Genomic DNA, 27,210 nt, shown 5'->3' with positions numbered 1-27,210 from the left:
TGAGAAGGTGAATATGATCAAAGTGTGTTATAGGCATGTATGAAAATGTCACAGCAGAACCCATTAATTTGTGTTATTAGATTAGACTTCCTGACTTTAAATGTGCACTGGGTTATGTCTGGTCCGATCCCAGGGCAATCAGGGATCTGCTATGATATCCGGAGCTGGCAGGACCACAGTCATGTCTCAGCCTGGCCAAGGCTGCCCCACCTCAACCATCCATATGGCGAACCCTTTGCTCTCCTGCCACAACCTCTTTGGACCTGGACTAGGGCGTCCACTCTACAGCCTCTTCAGGAAGTCTCTTTGCCATGGTGAGGTGCGGTTGATGGCAGACTCCATGGCTCTTAACTGAGCCTAGAAGGATGCAGGAAGTTCTGACAAGGACCCCAGGAATGAAAATTTAAGCCATTCTCTGTCCAAATATTATGTGTGCTTCAGTTTTGATGTGCCCCCCCCACACACACACACAATCCAAGTGCCCCAGAGTCCCCAACCTAAAGCAGAGCACAGGCAACTACTCTCACCATGTCACCACAGATCCGTCTCCCTCTGACCACCTGCCTCCCTTCTGCACCCCATTCCTGCTTTCTCCTTCATCCCCACACAATCTACCTGAGCCCAAAGGGCAGCCTCCAGTGCACCCCATGTTACTCAGTCAACATCACTCTGCAAATGTGTCTACATGCTGAAACTTGCACTGAATGAAATGGATTCTTTTTTAAAATTTTTTATTAGGATATATTCATTATATGGGGGAGATTTATAGTGACATTTCCAATTAGAGTTACAGTGTACATTATGAAATGCATTATTGATCATGATGACGCTTATGTCCTATGTTGAGGAAGATAAATATGCTATAATGGATATCTAAGATCCTAATGTCACAACATGCAACCTCAAGTGCTAGGAGGAGAAGGGAAGGAGGAGGGAGTTGGAATTAGGCTGGCTTTGTGGTCATGAATGGGTGTTCTTTTAGATTGGATGGTTGAAGATGGCTTTTGAGCAGAGACCTACATGAAGGAGAGATCAGCTATGCCAGTGTCTAGGGGCAGAGAGAGCTGTCAGCCCAGGGAAGCCAGCTTGGCCTCCCTCAAACCCTGCTGGATGGGACAGAGAGTGGGGAGGAGAGTGGCAGAGATGGGGTTAGAAAAGACACTTGCCCGCCAGGAAGACATAGACGAAAGTTCAGAAGGCTCTTTTTCTCTCTGGACTCTTCTTTTGCTAAAGAAAACAGGGAATGACCCCCCCGCCCCAGAAGAAGCTGAGCAGGAACCACTCTGTCCTAAGGAGCCGTCCCACTCTCCTTGGAGACTAGAACAGCCCTGGAGGGGAAGCTGCCAGTTGCAGGGACCGGAGGGAAGACAAAGCATTCCTGTTACATTAATAAGTCTGTACAAAGTGTTACAGGAGAGCAGAGCGCGGAGTGGCTTCCTTCCAGGAGAATGCAGCAAAGGCAGACATAGCTTTTTGAGCCTGCCCCTGGTATGATGTTTCAGGACTTCAAGAAGCCACAGTGGGATTTGTGTCTAGATAGTAAAAAGAAGGTTATAAGGATAGAAAGTAAATAAGATGCTTTGTAAAATGGTGTTTTATGTTATACCAGTAATCTAAAAATACATCCAGATGTTCCTCAAGATCCTGATAAACTGGTCCCATGTTGAAAATATCAAAAGTGCCCCTGGCCTCCTGCACCTAGCTGAGCTGCACAACCCACTGTGTACAGTGATTGAATTCCTGCTAATTAACCAGGGTGTGCAGTTAGGAAGCCATGCCTCTGACACCCATGTGGACCTGCACTCTATCACCCATCTGTTGATAACTCTTCTTTGAACTTGGGTTCTCCAGACCCAAGCAACCTACAAGTCATCAGGAAAACTTCTTTTCTATTTTCGTTCTCAACTAAACTAATGACTCCTGTTCTGTTTTTCTTCTGGCTTCTCTGCTCTCCCAATCCAGGTCCTGGCGTGCCCACGGTGACCGTGCACAACACCACAGATAAGAGAAGTAAGTACTTTTTTCCTTAAATCTTCATGAGCCTCAGGAGAAAGGAAGCAAAAAGCCTTACAAGGCAATCCAACCCTCATTTCCTAAGCAGAAGCACAGAGGTGCATCTTGTCCTGTAGTTCAGGACAGACCCTGCTGATGGCAATGCTGATTTATGTGTAAAAGCCAAGGCCAGTGTAACCTAACCAGGAGGCCCACAAATACCCTCACAAATGCCCAGCCTGGATGGCCGTTCCCAGCTCTCCAGGTGTGAGTCTGCAATACTTTGAAGGGAGCCCATGGCTGGGTGGATTTGACTCTCTTCCTCTGAGGTCCTCCCACTGGGAACAAGGCTCGGATGCTGCAGACTCATCTGTCTTTGTGGGACTCAGGCTATCTTCAAGGCATGGAGAGCTACACACCTAGGCTGGTAAAGATCTGCATAGCTGGAGTGGTAAAGAGAAACCATCTGACTCATGTTAGGTAGTTGGGAAGACTTTATTCAGACCATCCTGTAGGTGTCAGGGCTATTGTGATGGGGGGAGAAAGACCAGGCTCGACTCCAAGTACAGCGAAGGCTGCTGGGGACAGTGACAGAGTGGACAGAAAATTACTAAGAGAAGACACCAGAGGCAGGGGATTCCCACAGAGTGGACCTAGCCAGATCCCTGCTGAATGCAGGTCGTGGGTTTAGTCATTGGGTCAGGGGAGAGCTTGGTCAGACACTGAGGGTGGCCAAGACAGGCACTAAGCTGACCTAGCAGGATCTTGCTAAGGCTGGATGATGCAGGCCAGAGACTGGGTGTATTTGTTAAAATTGCTAAAATTTGTTAAAACTGAAGAATACGGGCTGGGGTGCAGCTCCATGGTGGAGTGCTTGCCTAGCATGTGCAAAGCCCTGGATTCAATCCCCAGCACTGGAAGAAAAAGAAGACATGGATAATCTCCTGATATTTTGTGAGCTTTTTTCCCTTCTTAAAAACCAATGATTTGAGGTCTGGGTATGGTCGTACACGCTTTACAATCCCAACCATTCAGGAGGATCACGGTCTGAGGCCAGCCCAGGCAAAGTTTATGAGAGACCCTATCTGAAAAATAAAAATAAAAAGCCCAAGACATCCTATTGAAAACTGAGTACGGTGGTAGCATATGTAACAACACTGTACCTCAGGCTAATTGTCCCACTAATTACTTAAGACTGCATCCCTGGGGGCAGAGAAAGGGGACACCAGACTCTAGGAACTATTTTTGCATTATAATTACTTCAAATTTAAAAGTTCTTTTTGGAATCTATGGTCTAGTAAAAAGCACAAAACTATGTCTAGGACTTTTAACATGATATATGGCTCTTCTTACAAAAGTCATTCAAGTGAATGACCTCTACTTCTTTTGGGGACAATGCTATTATTAATCCAACTAGCTGTAGGTCACCCTTGTGCCTTTTTGAAAATTCACTTGAGTTTTGAAGCACTGTCACAGGCTGTGACCATTCCTTTAAGAATCCTGAAAACCTCCTATGAGCTGCTCTGTTCCCACAGTGCTGGATAGTCATTCTAGTTTCCAGGGTTCAAGTGTGAATGGCAGTGGAGCTGACCTGCATCTCAGATATGTGTGACACCACTGAGAAAGTATTTCATTTATTCCATTTATAAAAGTAATATGCATAGGGTGTGGCACAAAGCTTTGGAAGAGTCCCCATCAGAATTCCAACTACACCACGCATGGTGGTGCACATCCATAATTCCAGCACTGGAGAGCCACAAGCAGGAGGATGGTGAGGCTGCTGTGGCTGTACAGTAAGATCCTGTCTCAAAAGAAACAAAAAAAAAGAAAGACAACAGAATTTTTCAACTGCCCTCTAGCAAATACAGTAACAACACTCACAAGTTCTGGAATATGTTATGAACTGGGAATAAATGCGTGCTGGACTGAATGGCTGCACTAACAGTCCCCGTGGTGAGTGTCCCAGCTAAGACTGTGGACTCCTCTATGCTCCACAGTGGAGTTCCATGAATAAAGAGACATCCGTAAGATGCATGCTGCCTCTGTGACTGGGACTCCCAAGAACAAGGGAACCCAGCCAAGAAAGGAAAAGGATTGTGCACCCACCTGAAGAGGCTGCTGCTGCACACCACGCTGTGCATTGAACACACGGAATAGAATTCCTTCTGACTGGACCAGGAAACCAGTGAAGGTCACGTCTCTGAACTTCGTCTCAGTCCAGTGCTGATCAGCGGAAAGCTGGGTGGCGTTTACGGCACATGGTGACGCAGAGTTCCTTTGACCACATTTACGTTGTGACCCTATTTGAATAGCTGTGTTTTAGCCGGTGCTTCCTGCAGCCGTGCAAACTCTGCTGTGTTTCTTGCTGTGCTGCAGCCCTTGTTGTCAGTGGATCAAGCTCAAGGTCTTTCAGGATGTCAGCCTAAGCCTGTTTTAAACTGGCAAAAAGAATGATTAAGTGTGGCTAAGTTGGTTGTAATTCTGCCCCAACCCTCAAGAGAAGAGCAGGAGTCTTCTATTGATCACGTTGTTTTAAAGTCAGACTCCATGATTTTGGGGGGCCAGGAAGATCTCCCTGGACACCCACTTTTCCTGCTGCTTGGTATGGTGCCTGAAGTCCCATCAGCTCTTCATGTTGTCTCCTATGGGGTAGCATGTCACAGCTACATGAGGCTTCTTTTAAAATGCAAAGGCCCCCTAGCTCCAGGACACGGGGGCATCCGTAGGAGATCATGTTGCAGGCCTGCCCAGGCAAAAAACTCAAGATCCTACCTGAAAACTAAAGCAAAAAGGACTGAGGACATGGCTCAAGTGGTGGAGTACCTGCCTAGGAGAGCAAGGCCCTGAGTTCAAACCCCAGTACTGCCAAAAGACAGACAGAGAGAGAGAGAGAGAGAGAGAGAAAGTGGACCCCTTATGTCATTTAGAATGACTCTTGGAAATGTGAACAGAAGACTCAAAACAGCCATGGCTCACACCACTAGCATCTCACCTCTCTGGTGTGCTGCTCAGAGTGAGCCTCTGGCGTGCCTTAGTCCTCCAGGGTCTCCAACACCACTGCCCCATCTGTGTCTTTAGCTGTGGGCATCACTACCAGACCATGTTCCAGGCTAGATGTGGGTGGGGAGTAAGTGCAGGGTTAGGGCTCCTGTCACTGAGACTGTCCTGTTAGGTTGGCTGCCCACAGGTGCCTATGATACTTCCAAGTACCAGCTAGGTCCAGGCCTAGCTGCAAAGAATGCTGGGAAATGTCTTTTATCTGGGCTCTTTGTCACCTCAGATAAAATCAGGATTTTATTCCTAGCAATGATAATCACTGTAACAGCTACCATCAGCATCTCGCTAGCTTAGTGTGTGAGGCTCCGTCATGGGGTTGGCAGGGCCAGCTCCCTCTGAAGCTGTGAGGGAGAATCTGACCCCAGCCTTCTCTCTTTTTGTTTCCTGGCAATCTTTGGTGCTCCTTGGCTCATTGATGTCCCACCTGGGTTTCCACCTTCACCTTCACCCAGCAACCTTCCTGTGTGTGTCCAATTTCCCCATATTGTAAGGACACAGTTGTGTTGGATTAGCACCACCCTAACTTGACCATCTGATAAGACCCCATTTCCAAAAAAGATGTCATTCATAGGTTCTGGGTGTTACAACTCCAGCATCTTTGTGGGGCACAGCTCAGTCCACAGCAGGTGGCAACACAGGGATTCCACTTTGCCCCACTAAGTCCAGTTCCTGGGCTCCCCTGGGAGGAAGCAGCAATAAGACCCCCATCGTGCTCATCCTTGAGAACCCAGGAAGAGAGAAAGTGGGAGGAGCATGAGGTTTCTTTGTGTGGAGGTCCAGAGGCCGCCTGTGTTACTTCCACTGGCCAGAACCCCATCACCTGGTGTCCCTGGCTGCAGGAAAAGCTCCATACCCAGGAATAAGGAGAGTGACACAGATGGATGATGGCTGTCACTAGCACAGTGAAAAAAGAGGGGAGGGAGGAGAGGACAGCCACCGCTGCCTTGAGGCACTGAGAGGAGTGGTGTATGAGCAAGTATTGGCCTGTTTGTGTAGCCCCTTCATCTCAGCCACATACCAGACACATTCTTGTGAAAGCCACAGGGGCTTTCTCCAGAAGGACAGGCAGGCACAGGAGCCCCCAGTGCCATGAGATCAATGGGCGAGGGGACACCCAGCCAAGGTGCACAAGGATGAGGGGTGCCAAGGGTCAAGGGTCCTGGCATGGAACAGGAGAAAGGGGAATAGAGTGGACTGGAGATCTACTAGGATCTACATAGGATGTTAAAAACAAAAGGCCAAGCATGGTAGTGTACAGCTATAATCCCAGCACTCACTGGTGAAGCTGATGCAAGAGGAGCCCAAGTCAAGGCCAGTCTGGGCTGCATGTTGAGCCCATGTTGGAGGAAGGAAGGAAGGAGGGGAGGGGAGGGAGAAGGAGGATGTGGAAGAAGAAAAGGAGAAAGAGAAAGAGAAGGAGAAAAGGAGACAAAGAAGAAGAGGAGGGAAGAAGGAGGAGAGGAGGAAGAGGAAGAAGAAGAGAAGGAGAAAGGAGGAAGAGGAGGAGGAAGAGAAGGAGGAGGTGAAGGAGAAGAAGAAGAAAGAAGAAAGAAGAAGAAGGAGAAGGAGAAGGAGAATTAAGAGAAGGAGAAGGAGAAGAAGAAGGAGAAATCGAAATAGTAGTTGGGAAATGAACTTTGAGGAACAGGGTCTTAACCTTATAAACATGTCCTAGCTAACATGTATGTAGCAGTCTCCCCATATAGGCTCAGCTGGGGTCACACCCTTTGAACCATGCTCTTGGAGCAGGGCCCAGGAATCTATATCTTAATAATCTTGTGAGAACCATTGATTGGAGCCAGGCATGATGAAGCATGCCTATAATCCAGCACTTGATGAGAGACTGAGGCAAGATAAGATAATTCAAGGCCAGTGGAGGCCACATAGCAAGACTGCCTCAAAATTTTTAAAAAAGGCAAAATGACACATTACAAAGCAACTTTGCCCATATTCTGTCTTCCTTGATTCCCATAATAGGGCTACAAGGAAGGCAGGGCAGGCAGGAGCAGCTGTGCCTCACAGACAGGAAAAGGAGGGCTACTGCAAGTGTACTAATGGCTAAGACATTATTTCTTCTGGAATTCTGACTATTCGGATAATTTCAATGAGAGGAAAAGGAAGAAAACTGTTCTTTTTAAAAAAAAAAAAAAAAGAGAGAGGAAGGATTGGGGATGTGGCTCAAGTGGTTGAGCTCCTGCCTAGCAATCAGAAGGCCCTGAGTTCAAAACTCAGAACCACCAAAAAAACAAAGCAAAAGAGAGACGGAGAGGGGAAAGGAAGGAAAGAAAGGGAAAAAGGCAAGAAGCCAACAGCAAATGCTGTAGTGAGCTCAGACTTACTAATAGATGAAATGTTTAAATGTTTGAACTCAGTCTGTCAGTGTCAATCTCATGTGCACGAGGTACATCTCAGCCCCCCAAGTACACAGCCCCCCAAGTACCAGAGAATCCACAGCTGCAGGCGCAGACTTTGGGTCTCCCTGAAAATGAGACTGAGCTTTATGGGACATTAGACCCAGCACCCCGAGGTCCAGCCTCCAGGTGCTCTCCACGGAGGTGTGAAGGTCTCTCCCTGTGTGTGACCTGTGATGTTTCTGATCGCCTCTGATGGAGTTCCATAGCCTGTCACATTCCCAGCTGCCACAGCCTTAAGCAAAACGCTCTGTGTTTGCATTTTGACTATCAAACTGGTGGGTCCCAGGTGAGGGAGCAGGTACCTGGCATGCTTGAGCCCCTACTCCAGGTGGCAGAGCCTTGTCCACGGCCACATCAAAGCTTCCTCACAGCCTGTGTGGCAGATAGAATCTGCAGGACACAGCCCATGTGCACCTCAGGCAGGCAACACAGCTCTGTCAGGCCAACACAATTCAGATCAGCCATCGAGCCCAGGCAGGTTTCAGATCAGCTGTACGTGACTGAAAAAACTGCAGGAAAAATTCCAGGAGCAGCACAAAGGCACCCACTGAGGCAACCCTGCCCCTGCAGACATCCTTTCATCTGCCTGCGACTGCACGGTGAGGGTGCTGAAGAAGTCCCCACAATTCACTGCCCACTGGAGCCTGCATCCTGTGACCTTCTAGATGAATGTATCCTGGCTAGAGGCGAGAAAGGAGCAGACGTCTCTGGGCACAGTGGAGGAAGAGCAAGCGCAGGCAGCAGTTATCAGCACTGTCTTAAAACCGTGCACGCTTCCTCTCATGACTGCCTATGAGGCAAGAACCGTGATCATGCAGTTGTCACTTAAGAAAACTGGAACGCGGACCTTAGGTGCCCACGGTGAGTAAGCTGAATGACTGCGTGTCCAACCCAAGCAGTGTGGCTCCTGCAGAACTCATTCTTCCAGTTACAGGCTGAGCATCCCTGATCCAAACAGCCAAACTCTGATGACACTCATGGAAAATTCCACATCTGGCCTCACGTCAAAATGCAGGCATGCTGAAAATACTGTCGAAAATTATCTTCAAGCTGAGTGTATTAGGTTATGAAACATAAATGAATTTAGTGTTCAGAAGTGGGTCCCATTCTGAGAGATCTCATTATACATGCAAATATTCCAAAATCTGGGGGGAAAAAATCAGAAGACTGAACCACTTGTTCTTCCAGCAATTTCACTGACTGCTCAGTGCCCAGACTCAAGAGCCAGGAGCCTCTGCATCACTGCCACCGGGGAGACATGCTCACAGCAGTCACCTCTGTGACCACTTACTCCACCCTGGTGCCCATCTCCACTGGGGGCACTGGTCCACGTGACATTTGCCCTCACACTGCTTAAGAGCTGTGTGCAAAATGACCGGTGTCCTTCTAGGTGAGGAAGGCACCTTTGACTGGCCCTATGGGGCTGAGCAGGACCTGGGAAGTCCAGTGAGCTTCTGGACAGGTCATTTCTGAGCAAACTGTGCCACCTGAATTCTGCTGTATGGACAGTGGAGGGGACAGACGCCACCAGGACCCACATGTCAGGTAGCGGGACAGGCTCGGAAGGGCTGGCTCTATAAGGATGAGGCTCAATCCAGCCCCGCTGTGAAACTTGGAATTACTGTTGCAGAATGTCTTTTCTCCTCTCTCCGACTGACCCTAAAGCTACCCTGGGAATATCTGATGTTTCCCCCTTTAGAAAATCTTATCTACAAACAGAACCTGCACAGTGTTCACAGATGTGACTCTGAATTATTTAAAAGCTGTTTCCTTAAGAATGCAATTATGATTGGGACCAAGTCTGCCCATTTGATGCCTGAGTGCTCAAACAACCCAGGCATGGGACAGAAAGCCAACAAAACCACAGTGCATCAGTGACTGGTTCCAACATCCATGTGGAAGGGAACGCAGGCAGTGTAGACGTGAGGCTACTGACCCTGTGTGGGAGAGTGGATCACAGTGTAGCTTACAGATGGAAACTGCTGGCTGCTGGAGTCATTTGGGCCCATCGATATCTGTGGCATGTTGATTCAGGAGCTCTGAACTCCAGGCCTTCCTGTTTCCATGCCCTGATTATGTGGAAGATAGATGCCTCTCTTTAGCCTTATTTTGGGGTATTTTGTTTGTTTCTCATTTTTGTTTGCAGTGCTGGGGATGGAGCCCAGGGCCTTTCACACGCTAGGGAAGTGCTCTACCACTGAGCCACACTCCCCAACCCAGCCCATTCGGTCAGTTTTTGTAAAGAAGCAAATCCAGCTCCCACTGTGGCCGGCACCGGGAAGCTCTGTGAAACTCCACAGGCTGCTGATGCTCAGTGCACACTGCGGGCGCCATCCCTGCCTCCCTCCAGATGCTGATAGACTACCAGGCTCTCGGGACCCTGCCTTGGCCCTCGAGGGGCATGAGACACTCCAGAAGCCGGAGATGCCAGCAGGCACAGAATCACCAAGGGCCCGTTTGTGGTGCTGCAGAGCGTGGCCACTGTTTTGCAGGACCTGGGGTGGCACCATCAGGTTCCCCTCAAAGGGTGGGTAGGAGGGTCAGCTGCTGCAGAAAAGAAGGGCTGCCGGGCCCTGAGTTGGTGAGGGTGAACATACAGATGCTTTGGAGTAAGGCCAGTGAGGGGGTCTTCTCTCCTGACTCGGAAGAAGAGAAAGGGAGAAACTCAGGGAAAAAGAGATCAGGAGTAGCTCAAGTGAGAGAGTGCCTGCCTAGCAAGGGCAAGGCCCAAGTTCAAACCCCAGTACTACCAAAAAAAAAAAAAAAGTCACCTTCTCCCTGCTGTGTAGACAGAATGTGGCACACGGTGACTGTGACAGTGTCTTAGAGTTTTTCTACAGTCCCTGGCCCTCAAAATCCTGGTTCTTCTCTGATCCCAGCACAAGGGAACAGCTCTCTGTCAGAAGTTCTCACTGGGCACAGCCACAGCAAGACAAGTAGAGGTGCCCTGTCCTGAGGCAGGACGCACAGCCTTCCAGGTTGTAGGCCTCAGGCTGGAGTTCTGCCTGTCAGGAAGTATGGCCAAGCCACATTGGTGGTCTGCCAGGCTGTCCAGCAAATGCAAACATCATTTTCAAACGTAGAGATGAGAAGCCTGCTCCTTCCCCATTGTTTCAGACGCAGCCCTGGTGCCAAATTTATGCCCTAGCTCTTAAGGAGCATCAGGAAAGTTTGTACTTAAGAACTACAGTGTTCAAATATTTTAAGGAGCAATTCGGTGGCAAACACCAAGAAAAAGTGACACTTGGGTGAGGGCCTTTCCCAAGACATGCCCCATTCAAAAGTAAACTAAGCCAACAGCTCACAAATTGTCTTGCTCAGAGTCCCCTCACACACTTTTAAGTTGTCACCTACAGCTTTTCCTCATTAAGTTAAAAAGTTACACAGGGTGGACTTTCAGCATCTGGTAGACTATTGCCATTTTAAAAATAAAATCATTGCAAAATCCTACGGAATCTATCAGAGCACTTTGATTCCTATCATGGTCCATTTCAACATTTTTTGAACAAGTTCCTTAACAGGCAAATTTTTTGTATCCCTCATTTGACTCCTCAAACTGCTAATGACATTCCACCTGCAGTTCTCAAAATTCTGTCCTAATATCACACAGGCTTGCAAATGTTTTAGACATTGTTTTTAAATTCCTCATGACCATAAGGCCATAATTACTTGAATTACTCTTCTCCATCAAAAGAACCCGGAGTATGTTAACACTCTTTGACAGTCATTAGATATAAAAGGCTGACACAGGTGTGACTCTTTTTCACTGGATCACACACAAATAGATCTTCCTGAGTTGCACAATAAGAGGTGGCAGAAACAACAGGGTCCTGTTTCTGTGCTGCCTTGGTAACTGCCCCAGTTTGATTTTGCAGGATCTCAAAATAGGCATTCTGGTAAATGAGCGGGAGGGGTTTAGTTAACCCTGCTTTCTGTGAACTCCTTCCAGTTAAATGCCAAAACATGGTAACCTGTCCACTGGTGAGGATGGCTCTTAGTGACCTATCCATTTCCAGCTCAGTTACATCCCCCACAGTTTAGCTAAAATCAAAGGACCACGAGCCGGTTGTGTTGCCAGAGGCTCCTTGCCCATCCCCCGGGCTTCTCTTAGTCAACCCAGCCTCAGTGGTCCCAAGTCCTGTGTGTGGAACCCATCTGTGGGCATGAGGCACCAGGACAGGTGAGGGGCTCAAGGGCCTGTCCTGCATGAAGTGTGTAGGACCATTATAAAAGGTGTATGAGAAAGCCTGGAGCTCATCCCAGACACAATTCTTCTCAGTAGTCCATTAGCCAGCAGACACGTGGACATGGAGGCTGAGGACAGAGCTCCTTGAGCCTCCCCCCACCCATGTCTGTGTACCTGTGAAGAGTCTTTTGATGCTCAGGGGCCTTCCGGGAGGGGTGATGATCAAGTTTGAGGTGGCTACATTTTAGAACTCAGGCAGCATCTTTGGTGGGCAAGCAGGCACGTACACGGCTAACACCCATGACGAATAAGCCGGAAGCATGGTTCCCACACCCTTCAGGACATGTGCAGTGCTCTTCCTCTCTACCAGGGAAGCCAGAGGAGAGCCCCAGCTCACACTCAGTGGGAATGTAGTGACCCTGTGTGTGGGGACACATACGTCAGTCCCTCACTGCACAATTCCAGAATCAAATGTCGATTATATACCCAACACAATGCAAGAGGAACCAAAGATAGATACCACTTAGCTGCATCCGGCCTTCGAGGGGTTTAAAATTTGCCCAGAGTATCAAAGAGATAAAATATTGTTGCGGGAGTTTGCTAGCTGAGATGCGGGACTCTTGAGGCAATTAGCAGGAAGCAACATTTTATTGTGCCAGCACAGACTTAGTGGCCTCATGTCCAAAGGCTGAGCCCTGAGAACAGAGGGGTCTCACCTTCTATACCCTTGCAAGCAGGTTACAGAAGCAAAAAGCAAGGTCTGATCCATATATGGTTATATTTAATTTTATTGGCTACTTTACCCTGGTGCTACGTGACTTTCCCCTCCGTGGTGCTATGTGACCTTCCTCGTGTTCAGATTTCTCAGGTTTTATCTCTCTGCTGTGCCATCCCTACCTCCCTGCTGCTTTCTCAGGACTCAGGCCTAGTCTGTTTTCCTCTGATCCTCCGCCCTGCTACAATGTGGCAAACAGAACAACTGCTACCTGCACCCTCTCACACTCATTCCAGCAATTAGATCCAGCTGAGGTGGGCTAGTCTGAAAAGTGTAACACGGGCGTGGGACCTGGATCTGGTCTCAGTAAACTGAGTGGCACAGCTTTGGGGTGGGCAGACAGCTTCTGCTGTCATATGTGACAGAGGAAAAGCAGGTACATGATGATGTCTTGGGAAAACAGCAGGAGAAAGACACGGAACTCCCCAGCCTGGGCAAGAGAGGTCGGACCAGGGCAACAGGGAGAAGCTGAGGGGCCCATGTGTAAATCTCAGTCCCATGCAACGTCCTGCAGTTTCATTGCTTGTAGAACAAGAAATAAATTGCTCCTCTCCCCTTTTGGTCACTCACCTGCTGGTTTTTCCAAAATTTGACATATTGTTGATTTTGGCAATCCTTCAAGCCCTAGGGCCGTTTAAAAGAGGGTCTCAGAACAGCCCATGGGCCGCACAGCGAGGGAGCAGGCATTTGTCTCTGTGGGCTCACTGTGTCCAGATCTGATAATAGCTAATTCCACCAAATATTAGAGGGGCTCACATTTAATTAAGGAGTGGGCATGTGTATGCTCCAGACTGGAGGTCCCCACTGCCCCAAATTCAAAGGCAGGGTCCTCCGGGATACGCCAGCCTTTTCTTATTTCTCTGCTGAGCTCCTGCCCTCTTTGAATGCAATTATGGGAACAAATAAAATGACTTAACTCAAGTCCCCTGTGAGACCGTCAGCTCTCTGCTGATAAAACTGGTTGTGTGGGCAATCATTAAATGAGAAATCTAATATTTAACTAAATTTAATAGTCTGTGGCTTTGGTGCTTCTCTGTGAAGGGTGGGATTTCAATCAGGAGGAGGGGGCCCCCCATGTAGTCAGCCAGCAAGTAAAACACCCTGAGCCCCACACAAAGCCAGAACTCCCCGGTCCAGCAATTGTTAACGTGGTGTTTGATGGCACGGCTGTGTCCTCGTTAGCTCTGGGCAACCTGACTCTGTAGACAGCTAAACAACCTTGTGCTTGGCTTAGAAATCTCTCCTTCTTCATCAGCATCTGAGATGCAGAGTGGTGCTGGAAGCAGAGCTAATTCAAGTGCATCCATAAGGAGAGAAGTGAGTATTTCAGTGAAATGTGTCTGGCCCAATTCACTTTGAGGTTTAGTAATTCGAAGCAGCTCTTGCTACCTGCACACAGCCCAGCTGAAACCTTTGCAGGCTGCAGAGGCAAAAGCTGACTGACAGCATCATCTTTGCTCTGCCTTTGCTAATTGCACTGAACTCCATGAGTTCCCATTTTTACAGTTGACCCCCATTCACACACCCCTATTCCTTACCTGCCATCCACCTGGCTAACCACATAGGTAGGCGCAGTGGTTAAGATTGCAGGTTGTCCCAGGGGCACCGTGGAGCTCCAGTGGTCTATGGCTTCAACATGACCACATAAGGACCATGCATTGGTCTCCTACAGCAGGCTCAAGTACAGATGTATCAGTGACTGGCTCCTAAACCCAGTATTAATTGCACATCAACTCATGGAAGTTCTCAGTCTTTGAAGCAGCAGGAATTCCTCCATCAACTTGACAGGCATTTGCTTCATGTGTGTCTCTCTGCTGTGTGTGTGGAGCAGGGATTAGAAGTCAGCCTCAATTTCTTCAACTCTTGCCACTCAGACTGACAGAATTCTGGGAACCTCCATGAGCCCTGGGCTTTCTGAGACACCTGGAGGATCTCTCAGTCCTGTTTAGTTTCTTTAAGACCTTCTTGGGGTCATTACAAAAGGGCCACGTGGGGAAGAGGAAAAAAGACTTGGGTGGGAACCCATCTCATCTACCAAGACACTTAATTTCCAGGGTACAACTGGGTTTCCACAAACAGACCCTCCCAGTTACTGGACACCAGTGAATTTTGACTCTGAATGGGACTGAACACTGATTGTCAGGGGCTTAGAGGCAGGGTGCAGCCAGCAAACAGCCAGAACTCTTTCATTTGGGGTTAAGTGTATCTGGAGAGGTTGGCAGGGTCCCTGAGGCAGGGAGGACTTTGAGGAGCTTCTTTTGAGGAGGTGACACTTAACTTAGTGGAGAAGAAGAGCCAGCAATGTAGGTTCCAAGTATAGAGAGAGGCAAGGGCCAATGCCCTGAGGCAGCAAAGAACTTGGAAAACACTATTCTTTTCATTGACCTGAGGTGCTCCTGCCTAGGCTTCTGCCCTATAAATGTGACTAGAACAGGGATGGTAAGGGAAGCCTCATAAGCCAGCCCTTCTTCACAGATGCTCACGGTGCTAACTGTTGCTTTAAAGGTCCGAGGGCATTTGGCTCAGCAACGTGAGAGCCCAGATCTCTCAGGACTGTGGGGTGTGAAGCAGGTTGAGTATACATAAGCCGGCCCCCATACAGTGCCCTCACTCACCTGTGCAGATGACTCCAGCCAAACCACCAGCTGTCAGAGTGGAGGTCCAGTCTACTCAGACTTCCTTTAGGCTGTTCCAGCCCAGGCCCCAAACCGCACAGACACAATGTCCCTTCTTGTCATCTACAAGAAAGACCACTGCTATGTGGTCTTCAGAATCTCAAACTGGTGGTCCAACTTTGGGTTTGTTTAAACTCTACCTACTGGAAAACTAGCTTTCCACTTCTCCCCTCCCCTTTTCATCAAAACTTAATGTTCGTATGTGTGTCCAGCAACCTGCAAGTCATTTTCTGTTGCTTATCAGCTCATCACAAGCATGGGAACCTTGCTCCCTCATCTCTCTCCACAAGTGTGCCGTTCCTGTTCCTATTAATGGGGAGGAACCTGGAGTCAGGTGCTGTGCTCCTCAGATAAAACCTTCACCGCCAAAGTTTCTTTGTAATAAGTCGTAAGCTCACCTCCAGCTGCCTCCGAGAAACAAACACCTGTAGAGGAGCTTCCCTCTAAAGGGTGTCCCCGGGGGAGTGCTCTGTGACACCGTGTTCACTGTAAAGCCACGACGTTGCTTTACTCTTTAAAACAGTCACCAACTCTAGTTCTCTGAGGGAGGTGACCAGCCAAAAGCAGTCCCTTAAGATGAAATTTCTGCAGAGGCCGCCCAGAATTTTGCATATTAGGTGGTAAAACAAAGTAGAATGGTCATTTCAGTAAGTTAGTAATGTGGGCTGATGAGGGGGATTTCCTTCCAACTGGAGAAATTTCATAAGGAAAGCATGTGTGTGCTACAACCTGAGGAACAGAGGCCCAAGCAGCTAAGCCTGGTGCAGACTCACCCTGACTCTCCCTAACACAAGAGAGAAGGGCCAGTCCCACTGTGTGTAAATTATCACTTTTGAGGGACTTTACTGTATACGCATACAATCACCAAGTTAAGGTTTCCAACCTTGGATTTAGGTAAGAAATACACATCCTTTGGGGTGGTGAATTAATAAACATAACACATCAGTATCTCCTTTCCTTCCCCGGTTATTTTGGCCACTGCATTTGTCCTAAGAGTTGTCCTAAAACCAACCATCCTGAGAAGAACCTTACTAAAGCCTATACATGTAAGTGGGAAAATGCCATACAGAAAAAAAGGAACAGAAGAGAGAAGACCAGGTGGCTGATTGACTGGGGAGTCTCTCTCATCAGGCTAAGTTCCTGATTTGAGACCTAACTTGAGTGAATTGTTTCATGCCTAAATTTGGGGTGCACACAATAGGAATGACACGGACTGTCTCCGGGGCTGGCATTGGGAGCAGTATGTGATTCTCATGAGAACCCTCTTCCCATGTAGGTATTCAGCAAAGGATCACAGAATCTCAAGGTGTTTTTGTTTTCTCCCCTTCAGAGATCTTTGACCTGGAAACCAACGACCATGTACAGAAGGCCATTAGTGACCGGCAGATGCCGAAGATCGAATACAAAAAAATTGAGATCGATGACTATAGTAAGTGCTCCTTGTCTTCCCTGTAAAAGAACAGCACAGCATCTGCTCTTACACAGCCATACAGCAGCCATTGGCCACTAAGCACAGGGGACCCTGGTCACACTCATGCACCTCCCTGCCTGACCACCATCCTGCATCCAGCTCCCTGCGTCCACAACCAAGATGCCCATTGTGGTGACAAACAAAGGCCAAGCGGAGCCCGTGATCTCTGCCCTCCAGAGGCCAATGGGGGTCTTCTGACAAACAAGACACAGAGCCATCCTGGGTAAACACCCTCCTTTGGGGAGATCCTCTTCTGTCTCATGTCTTCATGACCTCAGCCCCCTGCCTCAGACGCTGACTGGGCAGATGGGGAGAAATGTGGGATTGAGGTTGTGTGAACTGTTACAACCTGAGAGTCCTGTCACTCACCCATCTTCAGCTTTCCATCTGCTTACTGGGCCGCTTTCTACGTCTGCATGAGTACTGTCTCTGCAGCAGACATGAGATCCTTGAGTGCTAGCTGGAAACAGGCTCTCAGCTCCCATGGGAGAGTTCTCATAGCCTCACCACCCAGCCCCGTGCAGTTCGACCCAGTCAGCTCTGGAGTTCTCTGGCACTCACCCCATGTAAAAGGCCCACGGCAGACCTCACTGCCTTTCCCGGGACTCTGGTGTCCCTCAGGCTCAGAGGTGCCTGCCTATCAAGGGCAGCCTTTTCGTCTATGGTTGGTGCTAAATAAATTGTCTTGAGCCCCTCATTCAGATCCCAGGAGGTGGTCTGTAGGCCTCCCCTCGGGCAATCTCTGCCTGACCCACAGTCACTGCCAGAGTTTTTGCTGGAGAGAAGGAGAAGGTGGTCAGGCTCAGTGGAAGAGCATCGAGACTGCCCTGAAGGGCAAGGCAGAGCAGCATGGCTTGCCTGAGCATCTCTGGAAGGCCTGTGGCTGCCCTGAACATTGAGGAGGACTGTGGCTTGTCACTGGTTGCTGAGCCCCGGAGTGTTAGCAGATACCTTTATGCTTGGCAGTTTGGAGAAGACACGGCCACCTTGTAAACCATGTACTCTGAAAAGCAGGAACCAACACCCCCCCCCACTCACACACACCCCCTGTGAAACAAGCAGCCAGCCAACAGTGCAGACTTTGAAGTTTTTCATTCAGAACAGAAAGCAAATGGCAGTGTTCAGAGGACAGACCAGGTCACACGGGAAGGTTCCCTGGACTGTGGGACTTAAAGGGGATCCTACAGTGGGCTTTAGGTTGGCACAGGAAAGGTCAGAGCACTATCCAGAGGAGAGGCTGAGGCAAGAAGAAGCATATTGGACTACCAGCCCACAGGGTTCCCGGGGTGTGACCAGGGCCTCACCAACCACCTCTGCAGTACCCCCAGCCCACTCACTAAAAAACACCCCAGTCCAGTCCCTCATTTGGGTCTGTGAAATCACACTCTATTGGAACTTGTCTGAACATGGCCAGAAATGATGTATTGCCCCGTGGGGACATATAGCCACCTCTGGAAGTCAGAGACATCTGGGAATAAGATTCCTAAGTCCTCCCCGACCACAAGCCAAGGGGCTTCCTCTTTTAGAGCGCCCCCATGTCGCTGCTCTGAGGAAAGGAACAGAGAAGGAAATGAAGAGGGTTTTTGAGGAGGAAGAAGAAATAAACTTAAGAAAACCATGAGTGAAGGTTGTAGCAATTTGCTTTGGCCAAGCAACGTGCTTATGCCATGGGATATGGTGTCCTTGTCCTCGTGTGCTGTCTTTTGGCATCCTTGCCCCTCAGTCCATGCAGCCAGAAGCCAGGCTGCCTTCTCCCAAGGATTACTCTCCCCCCGAAGCTGATGATGCCCCCTCCTCCTGCCACTGTCACCATGACAACCTTTCCAAACACCATAGCTCTGACATAGGAACATTGTCCCCTCCCCTCAGAGTTGAGCAATGGACACTCCCACTGGCAACACCGGCTTTCCAGTCCTGCATTCAGTGGTCCCCAGGACCGCTCTGCTTGGAAGGAAGCGGGCACTGAGGCAGGAGACGATGCAGCCACATGTCAAGGACTGACCTGGGGAAGTCATCCTTTGGGATCAAAGAAAATCTGAGTGACGTGGCCCTACAGACTTGTTTGTGTTTCAGTTTTGCATTGCTGCTACCTGAGGCTAAGGCTGCTCAGAAAAACAAACAGTCTGCAGGAAGCCTCCCTGAAGTGTGGCAGCTAGGAAGCTGCTTCCCAAGGCCTGCCCTCTGGCTTCTCAGGGGCAGAATCAGCCCACACCATGTTTTATGGATATAAGTGATGAAGCCCAATGCCTGCCTCTCCGCCAGTCCCTGGGCCACTGATCCAATTTGCAAGCCATTAACATTCAGCCTGCATCAGTAATGAGAAGCTGTGTAAGAGGAGGCCATCCAGCCCGGGGTGTATCTGCTTAGTAATTGTATTGAAAAGCCACTAATTCCAATTTAATTGCTGTGCCCTTGGTTATCTGGACTGTAGTTAATGTCAATAAACAAATTCTTAGCTTGGTCAGGAAGGTGAACAAAGAAACTGGTGGAACAATTTGGTGTGGCTTGGTTCTTATTCACCCCCCCCAAACCTGAACTAAATCTCACATTATTAAAGACCAAACCCAGTGACCTTGGTGGCTGCAGGAACAAAGGGGCTGCACCAACTCCTTCCCCAGGGTCCTCTCCTTGTGGCTCCAGCAGACAGTCAAATCTACCCAGCATGGAACATTCAAACACAGACTGGCAGAGCCACCTGGCCTGGAGGTACCCAGTGGCTCTCACCACCCACCACAGCCTTCTTCAGCTCCCACCCCTCTGTCTTCTCATTTCCCAAAACCCACTGCTTCCAAATGTCAATACAGTCATGGTCAGTCGCCCTTTGCAGGTCTCATTGCCAGCTGTATGGAACTCTGCACCAGGCCAGCAGTTCTTCCAGTGTCAATGTGCTCCCCTATGCAAGGTTGAGTTTAAGCTTCAGACCAGAAACTAGACCTCACGGAGGTCAGTTGACTTGCCCAAGGCCACACAGCAGACCAGAGTCTGAGATGAAAGTCTGGCCAGCAATTTCTGTGGACTTGCCACTCAGGCCTCCTCCAGGGTCCCCACAGATGACTCAGGCATGTTGTGGTGTATACTATCCTGTCCAGCTGTCCCTTACTCGGCTATGTCCTGTCTCTCCCCAGACTTGCCAATGCAGATCCTGAAGCCAGCCACCTTCACCGACACAGCCCACTACCCCTTGCTCCTGGTGGTGTAAGTACTGCTGCCTCTTTCTGTCTCTGGTTATCTGCTTGGGAACTCAGGGACACCATGAAAGGAGAATATCAAACTTTTTAGGAAAGATAAGTGGGAGTGATATTGTTCAAATAACATCTTATTCCAATTTTTTGTCATCATTCTCCAGCATTGTATTCTACTTTGCAATTACCGTCTAGACTGGCTCAACCCTTAAAACAGGCTAGCCCATCAGCAAAGGTCAAGTCCTTTTCATAACTCCTAGAGATCCAGAAGGTTGAAGGGGAGTTCTGGATCTGTGCCCCTTCCCAGTCTACTCCTGGACAGTCTGCTTGCACAACAGCGAGTCTTAAGTCAGACACCAGGGGTGGCTGGCAAAGGATTTAGAAAGGGTAGGACGGGCACCCTGCAGGAGGCAGGGGGCCAGCCCAAGAAACAGACTCGTGATGGCCCAGGACACAAACCTGCATGCTGCCAAGCATGTTAGATGGCTGACTTCTCACTGTAGGAGCCCTGTGACTCCCAGAGACTGTCCTGAACACTGTGGGTCAGCAAAGGGTTATTGCAGCCATTCTTTCTGTTACCTAGCAGACCCTCTCCAGGTTAGACTGTGAGAATAACCTCTCAAGTGCTCTGGGAAGGTGGCAGGTCTGCCTGGGGTTCCATGCACCTGCACTCTGATGCCACACTTCAAATACCAACACCCCCACGCATAGCTGGGTTAGCCTGCACTCTCCCTCCCAGAAACACTTTGAACCAAGAGAGTTAGCACTGTCCACCTCCCACCTGTCCTCCGAGACCCACAGAACTCCCCTGGCCTCTAGGAGACCCTGTCTCCCCAGCAGGCTGTCTTGAAGGGGCCAGGCTAGAGTGCAGGCCTGCACTGGGGCTGCATTAAGGACAATGAGGGCAATGACCACTGAGTGAATGCCTAGCTCCCAGATGGAACCTGTTAACCCTGATAGCCTGCCCTACTAGACCCAGGGGCTTAGTCCCTTGGTTCCAAAAAGGCTTCATTTATAAAGAAGCCCATAGCATAGACTGCAGTACCTTGTGCATTTTGCAATTAACCCACAGGCTTCATCACAAACAGGCTTCATTACAAAGATGTGTGACAGACTCCAGTAACTTACTCTGCTCTGTAATTAACCTCCTTCCCTTAATACCTAGATGGCTTCACATTTTGCCAATGTCTCCCACCCGCACACACACGCACTTACATATGTACACACCACCCACATATCTCACACTGCTTCCTTTCCCCTTACCAAGCCAGAGTTTCATATTTTAACGGATGCTAATGACTTCAAAAGCAGCTTTCTTCCCCTGTACTCTGTATCTCCAGGAATCTCAAAGGAAATCCCGAAATGCTTCTCAGTTTAAAAACCATTCCCTATCCTTTCAGAAGTAGATGTGGTGCTGCCGCTTCAAGGGGAGGGAGTGTTCATTTAGGAGAAGCTCTAAACCAACGTGCATATGCAATGTGGCTGCTGCCTGGCCTCGCTGGCCAGCACATAAAGTGACCTTTCTGCTTGCTTGTTTCCGGCTATGACTTCAAATGTGACAGCAAGGAGATTTGATGGGGACCCTCAAGATTCCACAGGCTCTACACGAGATGGTGCCCACTTAAAAAAGGAGTCCAAAAGAAAATAAAAGCCAGACTTCACTTAGAGCAGTATCATAGCATAACACTGACCCTTTAGGCCTCACACACAGCTGTTTCAGGCCACACTCTTTCCTGCCCCATTCCCTACACCACCTTCCCTACACCCACCTTCCCTACACCCCTGAGTTACTGGCAGAAAGCCAACATGACCTAGGCAGTGGGTAACCAAATCTATAGGTTCTTTTCCAACTCAGTACCATTTGCAAATAACCAAAAAGTTCTCAGAGCAAGCAGGAGACAGCATTCGATGGGCAACAAATGGAGCAGGGGAGCTCTTGTTCTAAAGGTGTCTTCTCCCCAAGCAGGTCTGGGCCTGGGTGTTACCAAGGCGGGGTTATGAAGGGAGTGGCATGAATGCTGTCATCAGCTTTTCCTGAGAAGGGAGCAGGTGCCCAGGGATCAGAATGCCACCTCTTTTCTTCCCTAGTGTGGGCATGATTGGATCTGTCACGGCACCATTAGGTGTGATTTTTAACACTATAATGAGATTATCATTTCAGTTCTTGACAGGCATATATGACAGTGGTCCCTTAAGATTACATCACCAAGTGACATCATAGCCATCTTTATTTGTGTACGCTCACTCTCTGATGTGCATATAGTGATAACATCACTACCAGAACACAGTTCCAAGTTAACTGATACACGGTTGTAAGTGAAGAGCCCTCCTCATTCGTTGTGTGCCATGTAGATTTGACCACCTTCTTCCATGGAGACTGGCCCTGTCTGTAGTGCTGGCCACTTTCCAGGGGGTAAAGTCCCCCTAGAGATGTCACTGAGTGAGGAAGGGAAGAGCTGAGCACAGCCAGGAGGGGCGCAGGGAGAAAGTCACCATGACAGCCCCTGTGCTGTTTCTCCCAACTTTGCCAAAAGAGAGAGAATTTCTCCAAGCCAGGGTGCCGCTGCAGGAGTCATCATATCCTTGGCCGTCATGTGATGGGCAATGGGGTTGCAGCCTGAGATCTGTAGCCAGGGGAAACAAGAAGGGTCTCTTCCTGAAGGAAACACTCACCAAAAGGTGACTGGCTTTGTGGTGCCTGCGTATAGGACGGGGCCCAGATGCTGTGCTCACTTATTTTTCCTCATTGCCCAAGCGGTGTGAGGTAATGGTGCTCACCTACCCTGGGCAGCAGCCCCTGAGCTGTGGCGTCAGCACAGGGCACAGGATAAAGGGAAAGATTCCTTAGGAAGGAGCCATCAGACACAGAACAGGCACAGCCTACCCCCAGTGCACTGAGGCCCCGACTGTCTCTTCTAGGGATGGCACCCCTGGGAGCCAGAGTGTGGCGGAGAAATTTGAGGTGACCTGGGAAACGGTGCTGGTGAGCAGTCACGGAGCGGTGGTAGTCAAGTGCGACGGCCGAGGCAGCGGTTTCCAAGGAACCAAGCTCCTGCATGAAGTGAGAAAGCGGCTGGGCTCCCTGGAGGAGAGGGACCAGATGGAGGCTGTGCGGTGAGCAGCTCACGGGCTGGGACGGGGCAAAGCAGGTGGAGGGGACGCGCTCTCTGACAAGGGCTGCGCCTCGGGTCCATCCGTGGATGCTTGTGGTCAGTGCACGTGTTTTGCATGTAGTCTGCTCTCAGGATGCTCTGTGGCAAATCCAAAACAAGTCTCATCTGTTAGGAAAATCTCCTAGAGACCTGTATACTAGTTTTCCCACAGCCAGTGGCTTGTGTGTTGAGTTGACCAAAGCACAGAGCTACGAGCACAGATTGTGAGCTGGGTCTGCATGGCTTCTCTGTGCTGCAGTCATCAACCTTGGCCACTGTCCACACACATCTTTTCCAGGCCTCAGGAGGGAGGGACAGAGGGAATACAGTGAGAGTGGGGCCAGGCCAAGGGTCACCCTCACTACGAGCAGAAGACCCTGGAAACATCTGGAAGGCAAGTGGGACATGCCCTCCTGGATTCAGAGGGGATTTCCTCTCCTCTACATCCTTGTCACCAAGTCAACAAGACCCAGCAAGTGAACACCCTGAGAACAAGAGCTCAGTGCCAGTGGCCAGGTGCTCAAAATCGTCTTTTGAATTTTATTGTTGCCCTAAACATAAAAAAGTACATAAAGGCTGGAGGAGTGGCTCAAGTGGTAGAGCGCCTGGCACGTGCAAAGCCCCAAGTTCAAACCCCAGTACTACCAAATAAATAAATAAAAACAGATATAAAAAAGTACATGAAGAAGAAGGTGTGCCATGCTAACTCTGGAGAAATAGAGTTTTCACCAGTTTACGGCATAGAGGAACACAGAGCTCGTGTGACTCACCACCGAGCGATGGTGTGTGAACAGTGTGACCTCCCACACAGAATCACAGGCTTGGAATGGTGACAAGGACAAGGAAGAGCACATGTGACAGGAACCCCATGATGATGACAGTGTCTTCATCCTGATGGGGCAAGGGGCGGGAGTGGTGTGCTAGACCTGGGCATATGAGGGGAGATGGCTAAGCTCGTGCGTGTGCACTGAAGGCTGCGGCCCCACAGCATCTCACTCCTGGTGTCATCCAGGGTGCTTCTCAGCTTTAGAAGAGTTGCCCTCACTGACTCTGCAAAATTTTCTATTGTTTTTGAAAATATTGGTTTCACTGGGCAAATGAATTTTAACCAGAGAAGCAATGAGTGAGAAGGTGAATGCTCTCTCCCTTGGGGAGATCTGAGTCAGCTGAAGAAAGGAAAGGCAAAGACGTTGTTCTCTGTGTGGATTACAGACAGAAGGCACAGAGGGAGGAATCATGGGGGCCAGACAGTCAGGGAAACTGTGTCTGTGACATGCGATTGCCTGAAGTCCACACCACACACACACCACACACACACACACACCACACACCACACACACACCACACACACACCACACACACACCACACACACACCACACACACACCACACACACACACACCACACACACACCACACACACACCACACACACACCACACACACACCACACACACACCACACACCACACACACACACCACACACACACACACACCACACACCACACACACACCACACACACACACCACACACACACACACACCACACACCACACACACACACACACCACACACACCACACACACACCACACACACACACCACACACCACACACCACACACACACCACATACACACACACCACATACACACACACCACACACACACACCACACACCACACACACACCACACACACACCACATACACACACACCACACACACACCACACACCACACACACACCACACACCACACACCACACACACCCCACACACCACACACCACACACACCACACACACACCACACACCACACACACACCACACACACCACACACACCACACACCACACACACACCACACACACACACACCACACACCACACACACACCACACACACACACACACCACACACACACCACACACACACCACACACACACACCACACACACCACACACACACACACCACACACACACACCACACACCACACACCACACACACCACACACACACACACCACACACCATACACACACCACACACACACACACCATACACACACACCACACACCACACACACACACACCACACACACACCACACACACACACACACACCACACACATACACACACACCACACACCACACACACACCACACACACACCACACACACACACACACCACACACACACACCACACACACACCACACACACACCACACACCACACACACCACACACACCACACACACACACACACACCACACACCACACACACACCACACACACACCACACACACACACCACACACACCACACACACACACACCACACACACACACCACACACACCACACCACACACACCACACACACCACACACACACACACACACCACACACCACACACACACCACACACACACCACACACACACACCACACACACCACACACACACACACCACACACACACACCACACACCATACACACACCACACACACACACACCATACACACACACCACACACCACACACACCACACACACACACACCACACACACACCACACACCACACACCACACACACCACACACACACCACACACACACCACACACACACCACACACCACACACACCACACACACACACACCACACACCACACACACACCACACACACACACACCATACACACACACCACACACCACACACACCACACACACACACACCACACACACACCACACACACACACACACACCACACACCACACACACACCACACACACACCACACACACACACCACACACACCACACACACACACCACACACACACACCACACACCACACACCACACACACCACACACACCACACACACACACACACACCACACACCACACACACACCACACACACACCACACACACACACCACACACACCACACACACACACACCACACACACACACCACACACCATACACACACCACACACACACACACCATACACACACACCACACACCACACACACCACACACACACACACCACACACACACCACACACCACACACCACACACACCACACACACACCACACACACCACACACACACACACCACACACACACCACACACACCACACACACACACACACACCACACACCACACACACCACACACACCACACACAACACACACACACACCACACACCACACACACACACACACACCACACACACACCACACACCACACACCACACACACCACACACACCACACACACACACACACACCACACACCACACACCACACACACCACACACACACACACACACCACACACACCACACACACACACACCACACACACACCACACACACCACACACACACACACACACCACACACCACACACCACACACACCACACACACCACACACACAGCCTGGTGTGTTCACTAAGAGTAAGGAAGTGTGTTGCCTCTCAAGGTCACAGGAACAGCAGAACTCAGGTTTAAGGGATCCAGACACCAACAATGTCACCAGGCACCCAAGCTCTCTCCATGTAGACCCCACCCAGCGTGGACTCCTCAGCTCACCGGATGCTGTCAGCAGCACTGAGCTCCATGCTTCTCTGTGTACCTCCAGTAGATTCAGGCTGGCAGAAGTCACTTCCAGAAACTTCCAGAAAGGAAAGGAAAACTCTCCAAGGGGCAACCAGCAAACTTGTCCTTCCATCTCCCTGACCCTGGAACCAGAAGCCACCACCATTAAGAGAAGTGCAGGTGGTTACCCTGAGACCAGGTGGGCCCTGGTCCCAGCTGTGGGGGGACCACTCCTGGACAGAAGAAGGACACGGATAAGGGAACATTTGGCTTCTACCTGGAAGGAGGAGGAGCAGAGGGCTGCCAGGCCAGCAGCCAGCAGAGTACATGATAGAATACTTTCCAGGGAAGGGAAGGGTGGCCTTTGGGGATTAGGTGGAGGTCACATGAGCAGTCATGAGAGGGTTCTCCTTTTCCCTTTGTCTCCTCTGTCTCCTCCTCAGTCCTCTTCCCTGGCCTCTGTCACTCTTTCCTTGCCCTACCTGTCCAACTCCTCCCAGACATGGGGGGACTCAGGTGGAGGTCAGGTGTCCTCCAGGCTCACCTATGGGCACTTGCCTCCATCTGACTGACCCCTCTGAGCCCTGAAACAGCAAAAGCTGTTTCACACTCACACCATTTTCTACAAATAAAGACTCAGCCATCTATTCAAAAGCAGGATCGAGGCCATTCTAGAAAAAGCAGTCAATACATCAACTCTCAACTACGGACACTCACAAGACAAAA

At 49.8% G+C, this 27,210-nt stretch overlaps 1 protein-coding gene and 1 long non-coding RNA gene across 7 annotated transcripts in view; one reads left to right on the top strand and one right to left on the bottom strand.

The window, feature by feature from the left end:
• The window catches only part of Dpp6 (dipeptidyl peptidase like 6), a 945,197-nt gene that overhangs the window by 900,834 nt on the left and 17,153 nt on the right, over window positions 1–27,210 (top strand). For all 6 annotated transcript variants that reach the window (XM_074060144.1, XM_074060158.1, XM_074060135.1 and 3 more), the window contains exons 17-20: window positions 1,963–2,010; window positions 16,430–16,528; window positions 19,696–19,765; window positions 22,672–22,866. In XM_074060144.1, the coding sequence (XP_073916245.1) occupies window positions 1,963–2,010; window positions 16,430–16,528; window positions 19,696–19,765; window positions 22,672–22,866 (412 nt within the window). The remainder of the gene's footprint in view (window positions 1–1,962; window positions 2,011–16,429; window positions 16,529–19,695; window positions 19,766–22,671; window positions 22,867–27,210) is intronic.
• On the bottom strand, window positions 3,340–14,237 carry LOC141418613 (uncharacterized). Its single transcript, XR_012443268.1, has 3 exons — window positions 13,963–14,237; window positions 4,099–4,430; window positions 3,340–3,793 (listed from the first exon to the last, which is right to left on the bottom strand). It is a non-coding gene; the product is annotated as an uncharacterized lncRNA (long non-coding RNA).

This window comes from Castor canadensis, chromosome 2 (genome assembly GCF_047511655.1).
Source record: "Castor canadensis chromosome 2, mCasCan1.hap1v2, whole genome shotgun sequence".
NCBI lineage: Eukaryota > Metazoa > Chordata > Mammalia > Rodentia > Castoridae > Castor > Castor canadensis.
The sequence above is the reverse complement of the archived record's forward strand: the minus strand, read 5'-3'. Positions and strand labels throughout refer to the sequence as shown.